Genomic DNA, 21,528 nt, shown 5'->3' with positions numbered 1-21,528 from the left:
TATTATTTTAAAATAAAAATGCTAAAATTCATTCAAAGCTGGTGTACCTCAAAAATAAAAATAGGCGAAATATAAACAATTGGGTCAGTGATTAAATAATACTGTTGTAAGAGGATAATATGATGAAACTAATAACAATAAATATTTTAAATCAATACCACATAACTTAGTGATATAATAAGTAGGTATAACAATTTTTAACGAAAAACATATACCTAATTTTTTTAACATTTTTTAATTATTTTTTTTGCATTCTATAAATGCCAATAATAATTGTATTATATTAGTATAATATTATCTATGTAACTTTTATAAAAAGGTTTAAATTTTGAATTATTACTTACGCGCGATATTTTGTCATGAAATATTTTTACGAGGATATTTTTACCACCGGTATATTTTGACGTGTCACCACCATATATTAGAGTAACCTGGGGTATAATGGCGCAATTCACATTTAACAGCTGTTATGTGGTAGCATACACGTCTTAGAAATATTGTTATATTGTTTTCTTATCATAAATATTACGTAGATTTCAATTTTCCAGTCAAAAGTTGATTTTATCAAAGCAAACACCAAAAATTCTAAATAATTAGAAATTATACCAAATGCGTCTTTTTACCCCAGTATTGGGGTAAAAGTGCGCACCTAATGGGGTAAAACGCCGCATGCTAAATTAATTCTTACTAGGTTTAATATATAAATAAACGACTGGAAAATTGAAATCTACGTAATATTTATGATAAGAAAACAATATAACAATATTTCTAAGACGTGTATGCTACCACATAACAGCTGTTAAATGTGAGTTGCGCCATTATACCCCAGGTTACTCTAATAAAAGTAGGTAATCAATAATCATGTAAGAAATACTGCGCACTTTTACCCCAAAACCCAATAAGTCATTTTACCCCAATATGATTTTCTGCATAAACAGTATTGTAGTATATTTATTTGTTATCATATTAATATTTTACTAGTATTAACGTTAAGTCACCTACTTGTACTAAACTAATATATATAAAAGCACACCTAACGTGTCGTTATATAGTACATATTACTACTACTATACTACTAAGATATTACATCAGACGAATACAATTAATACTTTATCTCATATTGACGCCAAAACTTCATCAACTGTCAAAAAAATGTTTTATCACGTTTGACTATGATAACATAATCATAATAACAAAAAAGTGTGACCAGATAGCAATTATTAAATTACTTAAACACAATAGTTCATTTTGCCCCATGCGCCATTATACCCCAGGTTACTCTACCAATGCGTATAATATCTTACTCTTCAATAACATCTTAATACATTCTTATTGAACTATTTTAAAAATAATTATAATAAATGACATGTCATTTACAACTGCAGTTACTAACTTTAATTCTCATATCCTTGTCTTTTATTAATACGTAGATATTATTTTGATTGCAGGATATTTAAGCAAAACAGGATTAAAGAATAGAAGCTGCCATGCCGTCGCTTTTAGAAGCGATCGTAGAGAAGTATGAATGTTTTGATGATGATACATTCGATGAGATGCCTATTGCAATATATGTGCCACGTAAAAATCCCAGGAATATGATACCTAATTTACTGGTGTTGAATGACTGTGACATTGATTCGGCTGGACAAGAATCTGACTTAAGAGATAAATGTCATGGTGTAGAAGAACTGGATTTAGCTCAGAACTGTTTGTCTAGATGGAGTGAAGTAAGCCCTGCTTACCAATAAAATAATTAATAAATTAATAGTAAAGTTACCTTTTCGTTTCCAATGTAGTTATATAGGAAGGTATTTAATATGTACAGTACACACAACTACCATATATTATATTATATTAGAGAACTCATTATTTTATTATTTTCAATTGGATTGTACATCACTACACAGACATAAATACTAGCCTAATACTAATTCAAGTCTAATATTTGTACATAATTTTGACTATTATGTAATTTTAATTTTTAATTCAATATTATAATATACGAGTACTTTTTAATAAATAAATATTACTTAATACTTATACTTGTTATCCAAAGATGATGATGTGCATATTGTGTAGTGCCTTAGTGGTAAAACGTGATGTATATACATTATACATATACGATGTCTAATAAAAAATTACGGAATAAAAATGCGATAATATCTCTTGATATAAACATTCATATTTATTAAGAATTAAAATAGGTACCCACCTACTAACTAAAAATATTTCAAAATAGCGAAGCGTTTCAATCAAAAAATTATAATTTAAAAAACAATTTACATTTGAATGTTAATTTTAACCTTTGAATAAAAAATAAATAGATTAAGTAAAAAAATTGTCCCTATTATTATTATTGGTCTAAAGAAACATTGGGGAATTATTGATTCCGCCGAAACTACCTGCTTAGGAAAAAGGTTTATATTGATTCCGCCGACTATAAATTCCGCCGGCTACTGATTATAAAATCTACATATCGATTCCGCCGGCTACCGTTTACAATATTTACAAATCGATTCCGCCGGACACTGTTCATCCCCCCCCCCTTTGTATAAGTATTTTAAAATTTAAAGTCTATTTGGTATAATTTAGACAATATATTATACAACTATAAATTAAAATATTAGTATATTTAATAAAAAAATAAAATAAAAATGTATAAATGTAAATCATTTTTTTCAAATTAATATTATATATGATATTGTAAAATGTATAATCTAAATTGTATAAAATTATATAAAAGATTCTATGTAGGTATAAAATAAAAATGTATAAATGTAAATACTTTTGATAATATTTGGTCACATGTCTAAATTGAATAAAATGATAATAATAGTATATAAGTATGAAATAAAAATATAGGTATAAATCAAACTACTTTTGATAATATTCGGACACACGTTTTAAATAAGTGAACCTAGAAATTTTATTATCGTTCAAATCATTTGATAAATTTTTAATACTTTGTTGTTTTTTTTTAAAAGCACTATTCTTGCTATTTTTTTGGATGTTTATTCCGTTTATATGTATGTAAGTGTCAGTTTGTATTTTTTTATTTAAAACATGGGTGAATATGAAAATGTTGGGATGAGCTTTTGTGAATTGAGAATTTAATTTTGAGTGGAAAGACTCACAGCTATTTGTAGTACGTTCCGATGTACACGCATAATATTATAGGCAACCTGATGGTTGTAAAAACATTAATTTTGCACGATATGAAAAATAGATTTATAGCTTTATAAAATTTATAAATTCATTTATTAATTGTTTTCAAATATTACCAAAAGTTATACACTTTAATTTTGAACTATATAGGTACAATTATAATATTTTTATACAATCAACAATATAATATATTCACACACACATATTAATTAAATACTAATATTTTAATTTATAGTTGTATAATATATTGTCTAAATTATACTAAATAGACTATAAATTTTAAAATACTTATACAAAGGGGGGGGGATGAACAGTGTCCGGCGGAATCGATGTGTAAACATTGTAAACGGTAGCCGGCGGAATCGATATGTAGATTTTATAAGCAGTAGCCGGTGGAATTAATAGCCGGCGGAATCGATATGTAGATATTATAAACGGTAGCCGGCGGAATCGATGTAAAATCGGCGGAATCGATATGTAGATTTTATAAGCAGTAGCCGGTGGAATTAATAGCCGGCGGAATCGATATGTAGATATTATAAACGGTAGCCGGCGGAGTCAATAGCCGGCGGAATCGATGTAAAATCGGCGGAATCGATATGCGCCCGAAACATTATGCACATTCCCTAGAAATTCGAAATATGAAATATGATGCTATGTTAAAAATATATTATTTTTACTAACTTTAATTTTAGGTATTCAAAATTTTACATATTATGCCGAGACTGAAATTTGCCAATCTAAGTTTTAACAATTTAAGTTCAGATATAAATAGTGCTATTGAGGTTTACGACGATACTGGAGAAACATACCCGTGTTTGAAGAGTATCGTATTAAATTCAACTAATATTACATGGCGTAGCTTTAGACACATCTTGAAACGAATACCCATGTAAGTTCTTTTAAAGTTAAAAAGGCTAACAATTACTTACGTTAAAATATCTCCTATAGGGTCGAAGAAATACACTTGAGCATGAATAATTACGATGTTATTGATTTGGAAGACGACGAAAACTGTCAGCATATTCAAATGCCCTCAGTAAAAAGGTTACATTTTACAGGTAAAACTTAACTTCATTTTAAGTCCTTATTCTTTAATATGTATACTTTCAGTAATAAGTAGTTACCTACTACTTATACAAATAAATAATTACAGTACCTATTTATAATTTAATAATTTCTTGTAATTACTCGTTTAATATATTCGTAAATACTAAATTTCATCGTACATTTATAGGAAACCCTGTATCTACGTGGTCTGAAGTATGTAAACTAGGTCGAGCATTTCCAAATCTTGAATCGTTGGTACTTGCTGAATGTCCCTTGCAGTCGCTTATGACTCCACCACCTTCACCAGATTCTCATCTAGGCTTGTTGTCCTACCCAAGACAAGGGAGTGGATTTTGTGGTAATTTTTCAAATAAAATATACGAGATTTTATTATAATCATACGATTTTTCTCTTAAGATATGACGTTGGATTCGCCACACGATGCATTTACTCATCTCAGGTTCCTAAACCTAAACAGAACCTTAATTAGAACGTGGGACGATGTTGACATCCTAGGACGCTTTCCTGCATTACGATACCTCAGAATACAAGGCTGCCCAATATTTGAAGTAAGTAATGTTTATTTTTTTTAAATTTTATAAATGGGAATGAAATCTAATTGTTTCTAATTTAGGAAAATTCTGAAAGACAAGAATACACTGAACACGAACGCAGACAGTTGCTAATTGCAAGATTAACATGTATACAAACTTTAAATGGTGGAGCAGAAATTACAGCTGATGAAAGAGAAGATGCTGAACGGTTTTTAATTAGGTATTACATGGATAAGCCAGAAAATGAACGACCAGAAAGGTAAAAAAAATAATATTAAATACTCAATGTTAAATATTAAGCTTTAAAATATTTTTATCACTGCCGTTTCTAATTAGTAATTATCCATAATAAAATATACAGTGTTCAAAATAATTTCTCATAAACGCATTATTATTAGTAATTACTTTTTGGAAAATCTAAGATACTTAAATATTAAATTCATTTTAATAAAAAATTTTAAGTATAATAAAATATTTATACTTACTCCGGTTACTACCATATGTACCGTTTTCACTCTTATGTTTTTATTAAATCCATAATAAAATTTTGATTTATTAATAATTTTATAATTATTTATCATTAAATATTTTATTTTAATGGATATCGCAAAACATTTTTATAATATTATAATTTGATAGTGTAGTTTACAAATATAAAATTAAAAAGTGATCAAGTAAGTAATAATTATACTATATAGTAGGACAGTAGATGGCTGCTACTATACCTTATTATATAACATTTTGGTACTTACTAGGTTAATAAGTCAAGATTATTATTATTTAAACATTTAGCTACATAAAAAAACTCTGCTAAATATTTCGATGCATAACTATTATTAATGATTATAAACTGTTTCTATTTACTTGCTATATACAGTGTAAATTTGTAGGTATATTTCTAAATTTCTTATATTTTGATATCGAAAAAAAATAATATCTAATTTAAATGTGAAAATGTTACAGGTACAATGAATTGGTTCAAATTCACGGAAAACTTGATCCTTTAGTAAATATAGACTTAACACCTGAAAGCAAAGTTCAGGTGAAGATTATTTGTGGTGACAAATGTGAACAACATATTTTGGATGTCTATCAGACTGTATCTGAACTCAAACAAAAATTGGAAAAATTTTCCGGTATACCAGCACACCGTATGCGAGTGTTTTATATGGATCAACATGTGTGTTCAGTTATTGGACCCGAAGAAATGAAGTTTCCCAATAAGAGATTATATAGTTACAACATCGTTAAAGGAGATCAAATAATTGTTGATTCAAAGAAATGAAATCTTTCACGAACGCATGAAAAAAATATAATGAACTATTCAGCGATTAGTGACCTGTGATATAAAGATATTAAATATACTTGAATACACAATATTATGCTTAGTTTTATAATTTTTAAATTTAACTTAATTATTATTTTTATACACTAGTCAGTAGAAGAGAGTACAAGTTTCCAATGTAGATGATTAAATATTTAAAAACTATAATCTTATTATTGTAATCTTGGGAGCTTGTACTTGTTCTGCTTGAGTTCACAAAAATATGTTTTAATCAAAACTTATTAAATATTTATAGTATTTAAACATTTCAACAATATGTACCATAATATGTATATTTTTAATTCAAGACTTAGTATAATAATTTAGTTTTATGATTGGACTTTAGTGTGTAATACTAATACTAGGTGTAATTCTGTTTTTTTTTAGAAGTATAAAGACTCATTTACTTAATTATAAATTATAATTAACAATTAAATTGAACTGTATTATTTTTTTCCTAAATATATATTTTTGAAAATGTAAGCTCATAAACAAGAGTTGATTAATATAACAATATCAATCCTTTAAAGTTTTATAGATCTTGTTTATCATCCAAACCCCTACCTTTATGCTCTGCATTTTTTTTTTATTAAATACTTTATATTATGCATACTTTGTAGGTATACGACGCATATGATAAAGGTAAATCCTTCAATTAAGATGTTTTCTTAATTAGTTAATAGCTAATACTATATGAATAATAAATTCAATTAATAATGCTTAATTAATTCAAATTTTTTCGTTTTAAAATGGTTCTGCTTGATTTTATGATTTATTGAATTGGGGCCATAGCGGTCGTAGCGCAGGAAAAAAGTTCGAATGACCCAAACAAATTTAAAAGATAAATTATATTATTATATATAAGACCTTAAGTAAATATAACTTTATAAATACATAAAACACTACAGTGTTTATTGTTTAATAGTTAAGTAGAATGTTAGTACTTATGTAGATGTAACTAGCAAGTAAACCAAGCATAATTTTCTGAAATTTCTAGTCGTTTAGATCAAAATGAATAATTTGATGATCTATGATATTTTTCCGGCCAATTAAAAATAATATATTAAAAATAATGCGAGTAAATGAAGGCATGAACTGAATTCAACTGATAAGTTATAGTATTTAAATTGATTTTGAATGATTTTACTACGAAGTAATGTGATATTTTTCAAGTTTTGAAGGGAAATAAAAAAAAGTTGTAGGTTACTTTTTTTATAGGTAATTAAAAATAATAAATAATGCAATAATAGGTAATGCAATACTCCCTGAGTAAATACAGCAATAATACTCTCAATGGAATTGGGACTTTGGTCCTTTTTGTTCCAATATACTGAAATATGAAATTCGAAATCTATACGTCTTTCCCTGCAACTAAACCAAGCCGAAAGGGTTTAATTTTGATTTTTGATCGGGAGCATGACTAAATGAATTTAAATAATCTCGGTAAATTGTTAGGTACCTATTCCAAACTATATTGGAAGTACTTACTAATTATTACTATAATTTATTGTTCTGACTTTCTAACCGACGTTTATTCCAAATAGCAGTGAAAAATTGAACGTGAAAAATATAAAGCGTATTAATTTGGATAAATAAATTAACCGATAGAATTATTGAGAAGTAAAGGTTGATGGCATAAAATAAATTTGTAGAACAATTGGTTATTGGACCAACTACACCGTCATCCCCACCATAATTATAGAAACACGAGTTTAATGATTACCATTTATCTATGTAAAACCACGAGCCAAATTTTGATAACCGATGCACTCCGCGCGATGTACGAAACATATTTTATTTAAATTTAAAACATTATTATTTATTACTAAGATTTGTACACAAGTGACTAGTAGTGACTTATAATCTGCTGTACTAAAGTAATTCACAATCTATAGTGCCCACATACCATACAGATCACAGACTACTGTCCAGTATGACTCATATTATACAGTAACACTGTATGAACTACTCACTTGGTACAATAGCACCATTAAATTATTCAAACTATTCATTTCATATTTTACCGGCTATAATCGGTAAACTCATTTTCCATCTACTGACGGCTACGTAAGTTTAACAATTTACTCTATTCCTTAGACCAGAGGTTCGCAATCCGTGGTCCGCAAACCATACCTACAAAATTTAAAAATATACTCAATTTTTATTTTCTATTAGTTATATTAATTTAATATCTTTGTTAGTAAAGGAAATACAAGCTAAAAATCACATCAACTTGTTTTTATTATTTACCTTTCATAAAAATAATAATATGACATACATTTTTTTTAATGGCAATATGTGTTAATTGTTAATAAATTTAATGTTTTTACTTAATTATGAACATTATTATATGCCAGCTACAAGGATTTTCTCTGTATTTTATTTATTCATAATCTAAATCTCAAATGTGTGAAAAAATTGATTCTTGATTATGAGAAAACAAAGGTCTAAAATTGATGGTGGTCCATGACGTATCAAAAGTTCTCTAAGTGGTCCGTAGTGTCCAAAAGGTTGAGAACCACTGCTTTAGACCCTTAAAATCATGATATTATTTTATCCTCTTATTCATTGCATAATACACTTACCAATAAAAGAAGTTCTATATCTTGCATATAACTCTTAGAATTATAATACCTACATTCCTTGTACTAAGTAGCTTTTGGAGATTAACATTCAAATTAGTTACAGACCAAATCAAACATGTAAATTGTTTAATACATTTACTATTACACAAAATAACATGATAACAATGAGCGTAATATTTTAATATGAGTATAATCTTAAATAATTTTTTAGTATACTATTATGATTTAAAGGATAATATATGGTAAAAATATTTTTTTTACTTTAAATTTTTATATTTTAGGACAAATAAAAATGGCAACTTTGGACTTGGATGAAGAATTACTCAAAGATGAAGAGTTAGTTGCGAATATTAAAAATTTGGACCATTCAATTGTAGATATTGAAGCATTACTTGAATCACGAATGAATGTAGACTACAACTCTCTGTCAATGGAAGATAAAATTAAGCATGATCTACTAATTGCCTTTACATTGAATAGTTTGTATTGGGTTTACCTACGATTGGGTGGTATTGATCCAACTACTCACAGTATAAAACGAGAATTAGATCGTATAAAATCAACTATGGATATGGCTAAAGGTGCTATGGCTAAAAAAAATATGCTAAGAGTTGATAAAAAAGCCGCTGAAAGGTTTATCGATAATGCTCTTTGGACACCAGAAGACAAGAAACGTAGGTCACAGAATATGGAAAAACCTAATAAAAAAATAAAATTTGATGAAAATGGTGACCCATCAAAATGAAATTATTTTAAATAAATATTTTTTTATTATCTTCACACAAATATATTATATTATTATATTGTAAATTTACAATAAACTATGGTATTAAACTGTATGTAAATTTTATTTGTTCTTATTTGTGTTTTGACACTTAAAACTTAGAAGGTTGATTTTAGATTTGCAAATATTGTCTTTAAACCATTGTATAAAGTAATAATTCATTATATAAGAAACCGCTAAAACTTTATTGACTTAAACAATTTACTTTCTCCAAATTTAATCATGAATTTAATTTGTAATTATTTCAAATTTGAAATCTTAAGCTATTAAACTTTTTACAATTGTTGAAATAATGTTTTTTACCAATTACAAAAAAAACTGACATTTTGGTAAAAAATAAAATAAAAATTACTTCTTAATCATATATAATAATATATTATATATTAATCAGAGTTTCATTCATCTCCATTGATCTTTTCCATTATTTTGCGATAAATTTTTCTATAGAATTGTATTAATATACTACAATCACACTGATTATATTACCTAATACAAAACAATTAACTATATAGGTATATTTTTTTTGTCTTCAAATAATTCACAAAAATTCTCATCTGAAATTGACATATACAGTGGAAAAATTATGTCAAACCGGATGATTATATCACCACGTTTTGATGGAAAATTCATATCAGGCATGCCTTCGTTGTGGATTATTTTAACATAATCAGGTCTAAAAATTTTAAAAATAATTAATCTCAAGTCATACAATTATTGAACTAAATATTCATTTAATCTCTTACGTTATGGCCTCCGTGATGTTTATTCTTAATACTTTATGGTCTAATGTATTTATAACAATTCTTATACCAAGTAATACTTGTTTCAACAAAACTTTTTGAACCACAATCAAGTCCATGTTATCTCGTTTGAAAATTTTATGGGGTAAATCTTCTGTTGTAAATATGTATACAGCTATTCAATACATAAATTAAAATAAATTTACCCTCTCTTTGTTTCACATTTACAATGTAATATTATAATACTTTTAATATTATCATGTCCTATATCCGGTTTTAATATTTCAGATTTTAATGTTCCTCCTGTAGGAAATCCGCGTGGTATTTTTATTTTCAAAACTTGTTTTTCATTTTCCATTGAATCACAAATAAGATTAGATTTTTTTTTAAGCTTAACTAATTTTATTGTTCCATTAAAAATCTAAAAATTATTTAATGATTAATATTCACATACACAATTTTAATTATGTCTTCTCAAACAAAATTACTTCATTCAGTGTTAATTGAAGGGGTAATTTCACTATATCAGGTCTACCTTTATTTTTTTTAAAATCCATAACTACCATACCATTTGATTTCATGAACAAATTAGTTATTGGATTATTAAGTGCACAATACTCTCTATAATTGTATGTATTATTAATAATTTAAAATATATTTCATAAAAATTGAGAAATTAAAATCATAGTATCATAAATTTGAGGGGTTTAGCCCTTAAGACTAAATTAGCCATTCTAAAATAGCAAAAGTCCCCTCCAAAAAAAAAATTCAAGAAATATATTTATTAATAATCATTTAATTTAACAATTGGTAGTTTTAATTGTTACATAATATTGAGATTTTTGTTTAAAAAATAACCAATATTTTTTGTTTTGTTTTATGTTAAGATTAGATTATTATATTCGTTGAATTCCATTTGTTAAATTAATAAACCAACTAATTAAAATAGAAAGTTACTTTGAAAATAACTTTCTAGCTTAACTTTAATTTTTTTAACCAGTAGGAACCCACTTTTGATAATAAAATACTGTGTGAAAATACACTAGCTCAGTATACAGCAAACAAAGTACCCACATTTAGATTTTTTAAATTATAATTCATAATTATACATTTATACTTATATTACTTTTTTCAAGATTTTAATATTTTTGATTGTATTAAATTCACAGTCATAATTACCTAAAAATTACTATTTGTATAAATAATGTCACACAAAATATAAACACTTATGTTACGAAGTTGGTTGTTCTATTCACAAAAATATAAATAGCAATAGCCAATAACAAAGTATTCAGTATGGAACCAAAAACTGAATATTTTATGTTTTTTATAATAATACTCTAAAACTATTATTTATACTAACCGTTTAATAAATTACATTTTGAACATATGTTTAGTTTTTTTAAATAATAATTTAAATGAAGAGTGAAGCTCACAGGTGATTAAACACATATGTAGCATCCTTAAATTGAACACCTACTTACGAATATGTGCTTATCACATTACGATGATAAGTCCATGGACCAATATACAAGTCATTAGTTTTTACACCTTTTTTAATTCCCTCTTCGCCATATTCATCATATATAGCTCTGCGAAATGGGTCAGATAATACCTCATATGCTTCACACAACATAACCAAACAACAATTTTCAACTTGAGTTTTTACTAGTTTTCCAAATCTAAAATCATGGTAAGTAATATTAATGAAATTGTTTGAAAATTATAATTTAGCAAACTAGTATACGCTATATGTACGTCATCTTTGGTACAATGTCTTTTTAAATTTAATATCGAATAGTAATTGATACCCATATTTTAAAATAAGGTAGATATTAACTAAGTATTAAACAAAAAATGAATTTTTAATCAAATAACTGAATAATAAACAAGAGTTACTATAGATATTTGTTATTTTATAATTGTACAGATGCATAACTTGTACATGAAAATAATCTAAGAGGCATTCATTTCTTTACATTCAAAAGTTAGAATTACATTTTAACAATATAACATTTGAAAAATTATTTCTGATTAACTAATTCTAATTTTGTATATTCTTAGAAATTAGCGAACAGGAACCCATTCCTTGAATAATTCACCAACTTTCTTGCGTTCTGAAACAAAATAATTTTTATCATTTACCAATGATTTTTTTTTTCTTTTATTGCACCTTAAAAATTATTTGAGTAATTTATAACATAAATTAAAAGCTAAGTAAATGTCATTCAAAAAATATTTTCCAAACACTTTTATATTTAAAATAATAAAATTGATTCATGAGATTTATGATTAACTACTGTTAAAGAAAAAAAAAATACATTTTGCACCCTTGTTAAGTTACACATCTAAGTTATATAGGCAATTGCCAACCATTTATTAATAGGGATAGCAGACTATTGTCACTCAAAACACACTATGATAAGCCATGAGCATACGACTTTACCTATAAAGTATAAACTTCATTTTTAATTCTAGTAAGATCATTTTATTTTGTGATACATTTTCTAGCCTTTTTCAAGTATTACAATTAAACATACTATAATTCTATAGATGTTAATGTAAGGATAATTAATTGAATAAACAAAACTATTTACATTTTTTAAGTCTAATTTTGATGAATGAATGTCCAAATTTATTGAATAGTTTTAAGTTTGACTAATACCTTAAAGTGAGGAATTCAATCATACATTCAAAATCCATACTGTGTAACTAGATAGATGTTAAATGTCTTAATGAAAACTGATATTTTCTTAGCATAAAAACAATTCATTTAAAATTTTTTCAAATGCTATTTTTTATATCCTACCACCAGGTGGCAAAAATCTTATTCTTTGAGTGTAAATTAACTGTATACTTAAAAAAAATGTATTCTAAGTAAATGCCTAAATATTTAGCATTATGTTAACTGATATACAAACCTGGAGCTTGGAAATCTTCAGGGTGTAACTGAATGTAATGTCTGTACATGGCATCTTTGTCGGCCAAATATGAAGTTCTATATTGCTTGTAATAATAGAGGGCAGTAGCGCCAATGATTCCAGCACCTAACTTTAGATGTAATCCTAAACAAAAATTATTTTTACAATATAAATACATATGAAGTTTATGTTTAAAATGGCATTATAACAAGACTCACCGGCATAAAAAGGCCTTCTATTAATTGTATGGGTTAACCAGACTGAACCTGCACCCAATACGAACCCCATGAAAGGAAACCATTTGTCTTCCAACCACGTTGTATGATATTTACTAAAATCTGGTCCTGGTGTCAATAAATTTATTGGCGTTGGATCTACAGAAGCTGCCACTTCATAATCTACGATAGGCTTCATCTTCAATTTTTTCAAAAAAACTTTAAAAACCTAGCAAAGGTAAAATTTTATATTTGACCTCTTATCAGTGTTATCAAAGATTTTATCCGTACGACCGATTGACTTGCCAGCACGGACTAAGATCTTAGTCCGTGCTTGCCAGTAATGCCAATACCACCGTACGCGTAATCTCAATAACCATATTTAATTGCGTCACAAAAATTAGCGGTATGCCGCCGGTATACTACACCAGTTTCAAAAAATAAAGCCAAGAACTGTGTTGTACAACTTCCATTGCAAAATAAATACTTACCTAATTTTAATTTTTATAATTTACAATGCATATAATCTCCATTTATCAGCATTTATCTATATATTTATAGAATTATAGCAAAAATATTATTATGTTATGTTACACAGAACAAAATATTGCATTCTGGCGTTTATAGGTTGATGGTTGATTTAAAAGATACTAATAAACTTAATAAAATTATAATAACATGATGTTAACAGTATTGTAACAACGTCTGTTTACGCTTTGTTAATTGTTGTAACAATATAACATATTTATAAATCTCAAGTCAAATAATAAGTTATACCTGGGAATTTTAAAAAAAATTTAATATTATTAATGATGAACACCCTACAACTTAGCATCCACCCTAAACTTGAACTGGTTAAATCATCCCTAATATGAATTTATTACCTACCTATTATGACATTATGATTTAATCAAATTTGAGCTATATAATATAATACATTATATTAGATTCTGAACATGTACTTCTAATTCTTAATGCATGTACCCAATGGCCAAATTATGGGAAGGATATAGGGATATCCGGATATATCCCACCCCCAGAAGTATTTTTTAGAAAAATAAAAAAAAAGGAAAATGTACTTGATATTATAATTTATGATTAAAAATATATTTAATTGTTTAGGTACTTTATTGTCTTTGAAAACCATATTATTATACCATTTACCTTATTTAATTTATAATAATAAATTAATATTATAATATTGTGATCTATGAGATTTAATGGTCAAGGGGTGTGTGAAGACATAGTCCCACTAGAATGATAATATTAACTTATATCCTACCCCAGAAAAAATTCCAAATTATGCCACTGCATGTACCTATTAGCTATAAATTATAATGGAACCTTTAACCTTTTTAGTTTTTTTTGGTACGTCTGAAATTCTTAATTCACCTTTAGGAACAATAAAAATAATTCAACTTTAAAGGTTTACCTAATTATTTATCATGATAAGTATTAAAGTATCATAATTTTATACATAAAAACACATTAATATAATTTATTTGTGTGTATAGATATGAGACCATAAAACAGTTGGTATATCATAGGTCGTCTGGGTGGCTATAGAAAAATAAATTATTATTTATTAATATAACGTAATATAAATTTATAATAAAATATCATTAAAAATATAGGTCGATAAACTCCTAATAATTTCATAATAATAATACAAAAATTAATCTGTTTCTGATAACTGTCAATCGTCATAATGAGCCACTAAAGACAATTAGAATAAAAATAATTTGAAAAAAATTCGAAAAACACATTGCCTTATAAATGAATATACTAATATCTTGAATTACAATTTCCTCATAACCAAATGTGAAATGACAAAATATGTAAAGTTATTTCAATGTCAAAAGTGCATCTTTTAGTACATATTCATAAGTTTAAATAATCTCCATTTTCTAATTTTTAACTTTTCTTTACCTTTAACATAAGAAAATTCAAAATATTATTTATAACCTATCTATAACCTTTGTTTTTCCAGTTTGAAACCGACGACACCGCGAGAACTGTTTTCACAATACTTCCGTGGTGCCGCCAACCTATCTTTAACCTAAATCATTGAATATCAATAATATATTACTAGAATTCTAGTCACTAGACATGATACAAAGAAAAAAATTTATTTTTTGTTAGGGATTTAGTTCAATTAAAAATTATATAATACATGGACCCATTTTATTTGGCGGTAAATAAATAATAAACAAAATATATAAACAAACAATAATATGCAAAGTGCTTAAAAGTAAACATCCTCTATAACTCAATTTTCACTATTTTCTTTTTATCATCAGATACTTCAGTTTCTTGCTCAACAGGTGGAATTATATCTTTTCTTATATTTTCTTTAGAACTATCCTCTGTTTTATCTATGGCTTGTGTTTGAAATGGAGGATTACTAATTTTTAAATTGCTTGAGTCATTAAGTGGCTCAATTTCGAACATGCCATATTCATCCACTGGTCCATTAATTAGATCACATAGTGATGATGATTCTATTGTCAAGATGTATTTACATGTTTTGGGCTCTAACAAATAGAGAGCTACTGACTCTTCATTATATCTACCTTTGATACATTTATACCGTACCTGAAAAAAAGTGGAAGAATTAGGACAGCTGAATAATAAAAATATTAATTATCTACCTCAGTTTCTCGATTAGCGCCAGTTTTTTCACAAATAGATCCTGAAGAGTAAAAATGAGATATAACTTGTCTCTTGCCAAAAGCATCCAGCTTAGGTTTTTTCTCTGGATTTTGAGTTACCCATTTAATATGTTCATCCATATTAAATGTTCCCAAAACAACAATTTCATCCGGTTTTCCTTTTTCTTTGTGCACTTGTCGAATGTATTTATTGTAACATATTTCATATTTCCACCAACCAGAGCCCTATAATAAATATCCATTAATATTGAAGACTAAGCAAAGTTTTTATGTACATTTTTTACTCACTCCATATAAACATAAATATCCATTTACATAATCATCTATTTCATTGTTTGGTGTCTTAGAGTGCATTAATAAAGACTCTTCTTTTGATAAATTTAATTCTGATTCTTTATTTGGTTGTACTTTAACTTGTATTTTAGTTTCTCCATTCTTCAAAAATATATAAATAAAAAATATAATATTATTTTTTATGTCCAATTTTATAACTCAATTTAAAAATAAAAAATAACCAATACACCAATAAACCAATAAAAAGAATAGAAAAGCAAAATAATTTAAAAAATAAAATAATAAACCTTATCTATGGAAACAGCAATTATGTAATTTTCCTTTTTATTGAGAGGATCCTTTAAAAATAATAAAATTAAAATACTTTCAAAAACAAAAATAATAAATAAACTTGCAACTAGTAAGCAAACTGTACTAAATGTATACTAAAAATAAAATAAACTAAACTTACAGTTAACATTTTTATTTGTTTTTTTAATTTAGATGTATCAGATTGAAGAACTTTCAAGTTGTGAGGTTTACGCATTGAATCACCAACTGGAAGGCAATCAATATTTAATTCATCACTGTTTGGTGGCCTGTTAAAATTTTTGAAAATTAATTTTACTTAATTGTACAGAAACATAAATTTTATAAAAGTAATATAAAACATATTATTCAATTTTTAAACAATGAGTACTAACTTGTACCAAGGATGTGTGCATAAAAAAGATGTTAAAATGATTACTTCATACTGGCATGTGGATGTTTCTTTTACTGAAAACACATTATGTTTACTTTGAGGATAACAAACATACAAAACATTAGTTTGTCTTGGTCGGCCACTGAGGTCACAAACTGTGCCGTCAGACATGCTCATTTCAAAATAGGGTAAGTTTACACCATCAACTTTTCTTGTCTTTGTAGGTCCAGGATAATTTAAATTTGCTAATCTTTTTAGTTCTTCCTCTGTAATACAACATAATTTAATGAAATAGCTTATGACAATATCTATAACAAGAGATTAGTTGTTTTTACACAAATCTAATATTATATAGTTTTCTAATTAATTTGTTACAAAGTCTATACAAATTATTTTGTACATTAGTTTACCTAATTTAAGACCATCAAAAATTTTCCATTTGCCTAAAAAGTACTCTTGCTCTTTTTGTGTTTTTCCCTCACGTTCATTATGATATTGTCGGACATGCCGCCCATGACATACCTCATAAATCCAATATGTATCAACCTGTTAATAAGAAAAATTGTAATTAAAATATTTTAATTTTGAAAAAGTATTTATAGAATATATCTTACTCTATAAGAACAAGCTTGTTTTGAGAATAATGGTGATAATAATTCCAATGGGCTAGGTCCATTATAAGATGTGTCGGATTCTTTATTTACTTCATCTTGTTTTGGTAAAATACACCGATATGATTCACCAATAGCTGTCATTACATTTAATGTATTTTCATCTTGTTCCTAATAAATTAACATTAAATTATTGTCATAGGTAAGTGTGTTTATGTGTCTGGTTACTGACAGTGGCCAGACTTAGAATTTAAATTAACTTAAAATAGTTGGATCTAGAATATAGTTATATCATAAGTCATAACAACATTTTCTTAAAAGACTAATTTTCAATCAAAAAATAAGTAATATTTTTCATTAAGATAAAATTGATATTTATAATTATTCTTCTTAATGATAATTTTACATTTCTAAAATATTAATTTAAAAAATAACTATTTCTACTTGTTTTGTTTAGACAGATAAGTTTATTAATGTGAAAACTTACCTTTGCCAATCGATCAGTGACATCTTTACCTGGCCAATTTATTTTGTATAATATAGTATCATCGAATCCTTTAAACTCTTGTGAATAACAAAAGTTTAATGAGAAAACAATGAGTAATTTTAAATAAATTCGATACGACGATATCATATTATAATCCTATATGTAGTTTGAAATTAATTAATCCAATCCAAATAACTATGGGTAGTAAATTCAAATTTCCAATGTAAGAAAATTCAAAAAATGTATTTCGCTGACGTTCGATTTATATACTTCACCATTGTATAATATATTAATGTAGAAAACACATGACAAATTGGCTAACACTAAAATACATTAAATGTAAGAACTTGTTTAAACATTAAACAATATGCCAATATACACTCGAAATTTGACCGACGACACGATATACAATTTATATACATGGGTAACTAAAAACATTATAGTGATAACGATAAGCTTCATTATTATTAAATTTGAAAAATAATTTACTATTCATGATTAATGATAGTACTATCTTAAAACGTGAGTAGACCCAAAATCGATTACACTTATTTTACACCCTATCTATAATATACCTTGCTTATAAAGAATAAATATTAAATTAATTTGAGACTATTGTACCTTTTTTTAGAAATTTTTATCTTCGGAATCTCCCCATAGCGATTTTTTTTTGGTGGTTACTATTTTTTTCTCTAGTTTTTGTTAGATACATTAGTATAGTACCATTAATTAGGTACTTACTATCATCTATTGCACATAATCTGGCCCCCCTTCTTCATAAAAACTAATTACGTGTACTTTTTTCTTTTGACGACAATACCTAATTAATTTGTTAGCAATTAAGGTATAAAAATATGTTGACATTTTTATAAACCGAATATTGTAATATATTTGTTTGTATAAAATCTTAATAACACCAATCACCATACTCAAACTACTCAAATTGAAATGTTAATAAGAAACTTTTTTTTGTAATTTTTGTGGTTTAAAACTTTAAACTAACGAACCTTATATATTATATAGGTATCTTTAATCTAACCCAAAACAATAAATTGCATTAAAATGTTCAAATACCTAAATTGTTATGTATTTTGACAATCGTATTGAATTAATATTTTCAATTTTTTTTTCTCTAAGATGTTATTAATAATTAATAAATACCTATCCCATAAATATGGGTGAAGAAATACGGGTGTTCAAATAGGTATCTATTTGTTCTTGACTATTGTCTACCACAAGCTAGGCTACTGTTAAAGTTCGTACCTAATATCTTTTTACAAAAAGAAAGTTCTATGATTAAATCCCGTTACTAAATAAAAAATAAATAATTTGAATTAACTTAACTGATCTAATACCTATTTCCATTGTATTTTTAGAAATGGATAAAATTATGTTTAATAAGTTACCTCAGTAGCGGTCAGCGGACCTATAATGTACCTATGTTGAGTGTTGAATGTTGATGTAAAAGTGTATTAATTATTCGAAGTAAAACGAGTTTATTACAAATTGTATGTTAAATGCTAAAACTTACTATTAATTAACGTGATAATATTTAAAGCCGGCACTTTTAAATGGAGTTAGTTGACTTGAGACTTCCATCGCAAACTGTAAAATCACAAGCTGTTCTAGACGTTATTTATAGTATTTATTTGATCCCTGCACATATACATAAAAATTTGATTGGTGTAATGGTGTTTATACAATTATATCTATATATATAAAATAATAATAAGATATACAAAAATATAAAAATGATTTAATATTTGACAACATATATTTTAATTTAAAAGTCAACAATAATATAAAATTATGTATAAATGAATCTATATAATTGTTCGTCAACAATAACTCTAATAACTTGTAACAATAACAGCTCCCCTAGAGCCTTTTTTTTTTAATGTTTAATGCATTGACTTATTGAGCCCCCCACGTTATGTTTAACCAATAAATTATATATCCTCACCTGTACAAAATCATAACTACCCCACTGCAATTCTATAAAAATGATGAACAAACTGAATAATAAATAAATAATTCTAGATAATGTAGGCCTACGTGGGTCTGTGTAATTAACATATTATATTATTATCGCCCGATTTAGATTTGATTAAAGTACTAAATAGTAAATATGACTTTTTATCGTTCATTAGTCACTGCTAAGAATATTAGTAATATTACAGTTGACTAATTATTTAATTCGATGTCGAACAAAAAAATAAAATGTTTATAATGTTATAATTCAAAAATATTCGTGAGGCGTTATTGTTAATAAGCAACTAAAAAAGCACACGATTGTTTTAAAAATCAAAAAAAAGTATCTATATATATATTTTTTAAAAAAAGCAAAAAGAAAGCATGACCAAAAATTATCATGAACTAGTTATAAAAATGAATAAAAAAACTTGAAAAATTAATTTAAATTAAAAAAAGAATTAATTACCATGTATTTTCCTACCATGATTTTCAGTAGTGAAACTGTTTCTATTGTTCGACAGAATATTTTTAAATGTAAAAAATGAACTCTCTACATCCGTCATTCACTGAGTGATCGGTGCATCTTCATACAAGAGATTTCAAATTACAACACTAAATCTTAAATTTTAAAATGGTCGATATCGATGTCTTGGGCATACTGATCATATAGGTCAGGCTATATACTTATGTAGATCGATAATCTATAGATATATTAAATATTTTAATAAACAACCCGATAACGAAAACAATAATAATCCAATATCCGTATTCTGGGTTTTTTTATTTCGTATTAATTATTTTTATTTTATTGTAATAGGTAGCATAATAATAAACATAAAAAAAATCACATCTAGAATAATTGAAAAAAATCATTTACATAGAAAAATGCCAAAATAAATTGGTTTATTTGAAATCAGAATGACTTAAAACGAATTTATATATAAAAATTAGATTTTTATCTTATATATTATAAAAAAAAGAAGCATAATATTATATTAACAAATAACAGGTATAATATAATACATCATAAAGTTTATTACAGTAATTTAGGTACTTTTTAATAAAGCTAATAAAGGGTATATGTATTATATTAATAGGTATTTACTTTTATTTTAATGTCCAAACATAGTTTTTAAATTTTAATGAAATTCGTTGATTTGAAATATTTACCGAACAATTAAAGATTTCTAATTAGGTATGTCACAGTTACACCATGTAATGGTATAAAAATTATAATCTTAAAAAATTAACTCAAACAATTATACTAAAATAGTAAATAATAGTAAAATAAATTACAAACAATAATATAAATTATAAATTTACAATAAAATTTATATAATATTATTTGTATTACGGTTGAAAGTTTGAAAGCCGACAGATTGTCATCGGCCTCCGCTTAGAATCAATTTGTGTATTCAATGATTCATCATTAAATTCAAATTTAACACATTTATCACAGTAATGTCAGTG

General features: G+C 26.0%; 5 protein-coding genes across 7 annotated transcripts in view; 2 read left to right on the top strand and 3 right to left on the bottom strand.

The window, feature by feature from the left end:
- LOC126550800 (tubulin-specific chaperone cofactor E-like protein) overlaps positions 1–6,529 on the top strand; it is a 36,656-nt gene extending 30,127 nt beyond the window's left edge. For both annotated transcript variants that reach the window (XM_050202996.1, XM_050202995.1), the window contains exons 2-8: positions 1,449–1,727; positions 3,861–4,057; positions 4,117–4,226; positions 4,403–4,573; positions 4,633–4,784; positions 4,850–5,028; positions 5,733–6,529. In XM_050202996.1, the coding sequence (XP_050058953.1) occupies positions 1,488–1,727; positions 3,861–4,057; positions 4,117–4,226; positions 4,403–4,573; positions 4,633–4,784; positions 4,850–5,028; positions 5,733–6,054 (1,371 nt within the window). In that variant the 5' untranslated portion in view covers positions 1,449–1,487 and the 3' untranslated portion in view covers positions 6,055–6,529. The remainder of the gene's footprint in view (positions 1–1,448; positions 1,728–3,860; positions 4,058–4,116; positions 4,227–4,402; positions 4,574–4,632; positions 4,785–4,849; positions 5,029–5,732) is intronic.
- A 1,481-nt stretch (positions 6,530–8,010) lies between these two features.
- Positions 8,011–9,523, top strand: LOC114130913 (nuclear nucleic acid-binding protein C1D-like). Its single transcript, XM_027995989.2, has 2 exons — positions 8,011–8,160; positions 8,960–9,523. Exon 2 carries the CDS (start codon positions 8,971–8,973, stop codon positions 9,421–9,423), a length of 453 nt encoding a protein of 150 aa, XP_027851790.1. The 5' UTR covers positions 8,011–8,160; positions 8,960–8,970; the 3' UTR covers positions 9,424–9,523.
- LOC114130915 (dnaJ homolog subfamily B member 1-like) lies at positions 8,128–12,048 on the bottom strand. Its single transcript, XM_027995992.2, has 7 exons — positions 11,950–12,048; positions 11,687–11,884; positions 10,691–10,823; positions 10,449–10,623; positions 10,206–10,377; positions 9,815–10,135; positions 8,128–8,226 (listed from the first exon to the last, which is right to left on the bottom strand). Exons 1-6 carry the CDS (start codon positions 12,015–12,017, stop codon positions 9,967–9,969), a joined length of 915 nt encoding a protein of 304 aa, XP_027851793.2. The 5' UTR covers positions 12,018–12,048; the 3' UTR covers positions 8,128–8,226; positions 9,815–9,966.
- LOC114130914 (NADH dehydrogenase [ubiquinone] 1 subunit C2) lies at positions 12,049–13,623 on the bottom strand. The gene is made up of 3 exons (XM_027995991.2): positions 13,342–13,623; positions 13,124–13,267; positions 12,049–12,319 (listed from the first exon to the last, which is right to left on the bottom strand). The coding sequence occupies exons 1-3, from the start codon at positions 13,535–13,537 to the stop codon at positions 12,270–12,272; spliced, it is 390 nt and encodes a 129-aa protein (XP_027851792.1). The 5' UTR covers positions 13,538–13,623; the 3' UTR covers positions 12,049–12,269.
- A 1,877-nt stretch (positions 13,624–15,500) lies between these two features.
- Positions 15,501–18,511, bottom strand: LOC114130910 (endoplasmic reticulum lectin 1). 2 transcript variants are annotated; one of them, XM_050202989.1, is made up of 9 exons: positions 18,085–18,511; positions 17,601–17,768; positions 17,397–17,532; positions 16,988–17,252; positions 16,756–16,882; positions 16,592–16,642; positions 16,299–16,445; positions 15,990–16,235; positions 15,501–15,933 (listed from the first exon to the last, which is right to left on the bottom strand). In XM_050202989.1, the coding sequence occupies exons 1-9, from the start codon at positions 18,229–18,231 to the stop codon at positions 15,601–15,603; spliced, it is 1,620 nt and encodes a 539-aa protein (XP_050058946.1). In that variant the 5' UTR covers positions 18,232–18,511; the 3' UTR covers positions 15,501–15,600. The 2 variants fall into 2 exon arrangements, with proteins under 2 accessions (XP_050058946.1, XP_050058947.1); XM_050202990.1 differs by lacking the exon at positions 16,592–16,642.
- Between the last annotated feature and the right edge of the window lie 3,017 nt (positions 18,512–21,528).

This window comes from Aphis gossypii, chromosome 3 (assembly GCF_020184175.1).
Source record: "Aphis gossypii isolate Hap1 chromosome 3, ASM2018417v2, whole genome shotgun sequence".
In the NCBI taxonomy this organism is placed as follows: domain Eukaryota; kingdom Metazoa; phylum Arthropoda; class Insecta; order Hemiptera; family Aphididae; genus Aphis; species Aphis gossypii.
The sequence above is the reverse complement of the archived record's forward strand: the minus strand, read 5'-3'. Positions and strand labels throughout refer to the sequence as shown.

Bases quoted from the DNA above. Each gene is read 5' to 3' on its own strand.
- LOC114130913 (XM_027995989.2), top strand. From the start codon at position 8,971: ATGGCAACTTTGGACTTGGATGAAGAATTACTCAAAGATGAAGAGTTA.
- LOC114130915 (XM_027995992.2), bottom strand. From the start codon at position 12,017: ATGGGTATCAATTACTATTCGATATTAAATTTAAAAAGACATTGTACC. The intron at 10,824-11,686 runs GTAAGTAGGTGT...ATACAATTATAG, and splicing joins AATGTGATAAGCACATATTC to AGAGTATTGTGCACTTAATA. The intron at 10,378-10,448 runs GTATTATAATAT...TGTATTGAATAG, and splicing joins AGGACATGATAATATTAAAA to CTGTATACATATTTACAACA.
- LOC114130914 (XM_027995991.2), bottom strand. From the start codon at position 13,537: ATGAAGCCTATCGTAGATTATGAAGTGGCAGCTTCTGTAGATCCAACG. The intron at 13,268-13,341 runs GTGAGTCTTGTT...ATTTTTGTTTAG, and splicing joins TAGAAGGCCTTTTTATGCCG to GATTACATCTAAAGTTAGGT. The intron at 12,320-13,123 runs GTTTGTATATCA...ATTTTGTTTCAG, and splicing joins TGAAGATTTCCAAGCTCCAG to AACGCAAGAAAGTTGGTGAA.
- LOC114130910 (XM_050202989.1), bottom strand. From the start codon at position 18,231: ATGATATCGTCGTATCGAATTTATTTAAAATTACTCATTGTTTTCTCA. The intron at 16,643-16,755 runs GTAAGTTTAGTT...TTATTTTTAAAG, and splicing joins AACAAATAAAAATGTTAACT to GATCCTCTCAATAAAAAGGA. The intron at 16,446-16,591 runs GTTTATTATTTT...ATATTTTTGAAG, and splicing joins TTGCTGTTTCCATAGATAAG to AATGGAGAAACTAAAATACA.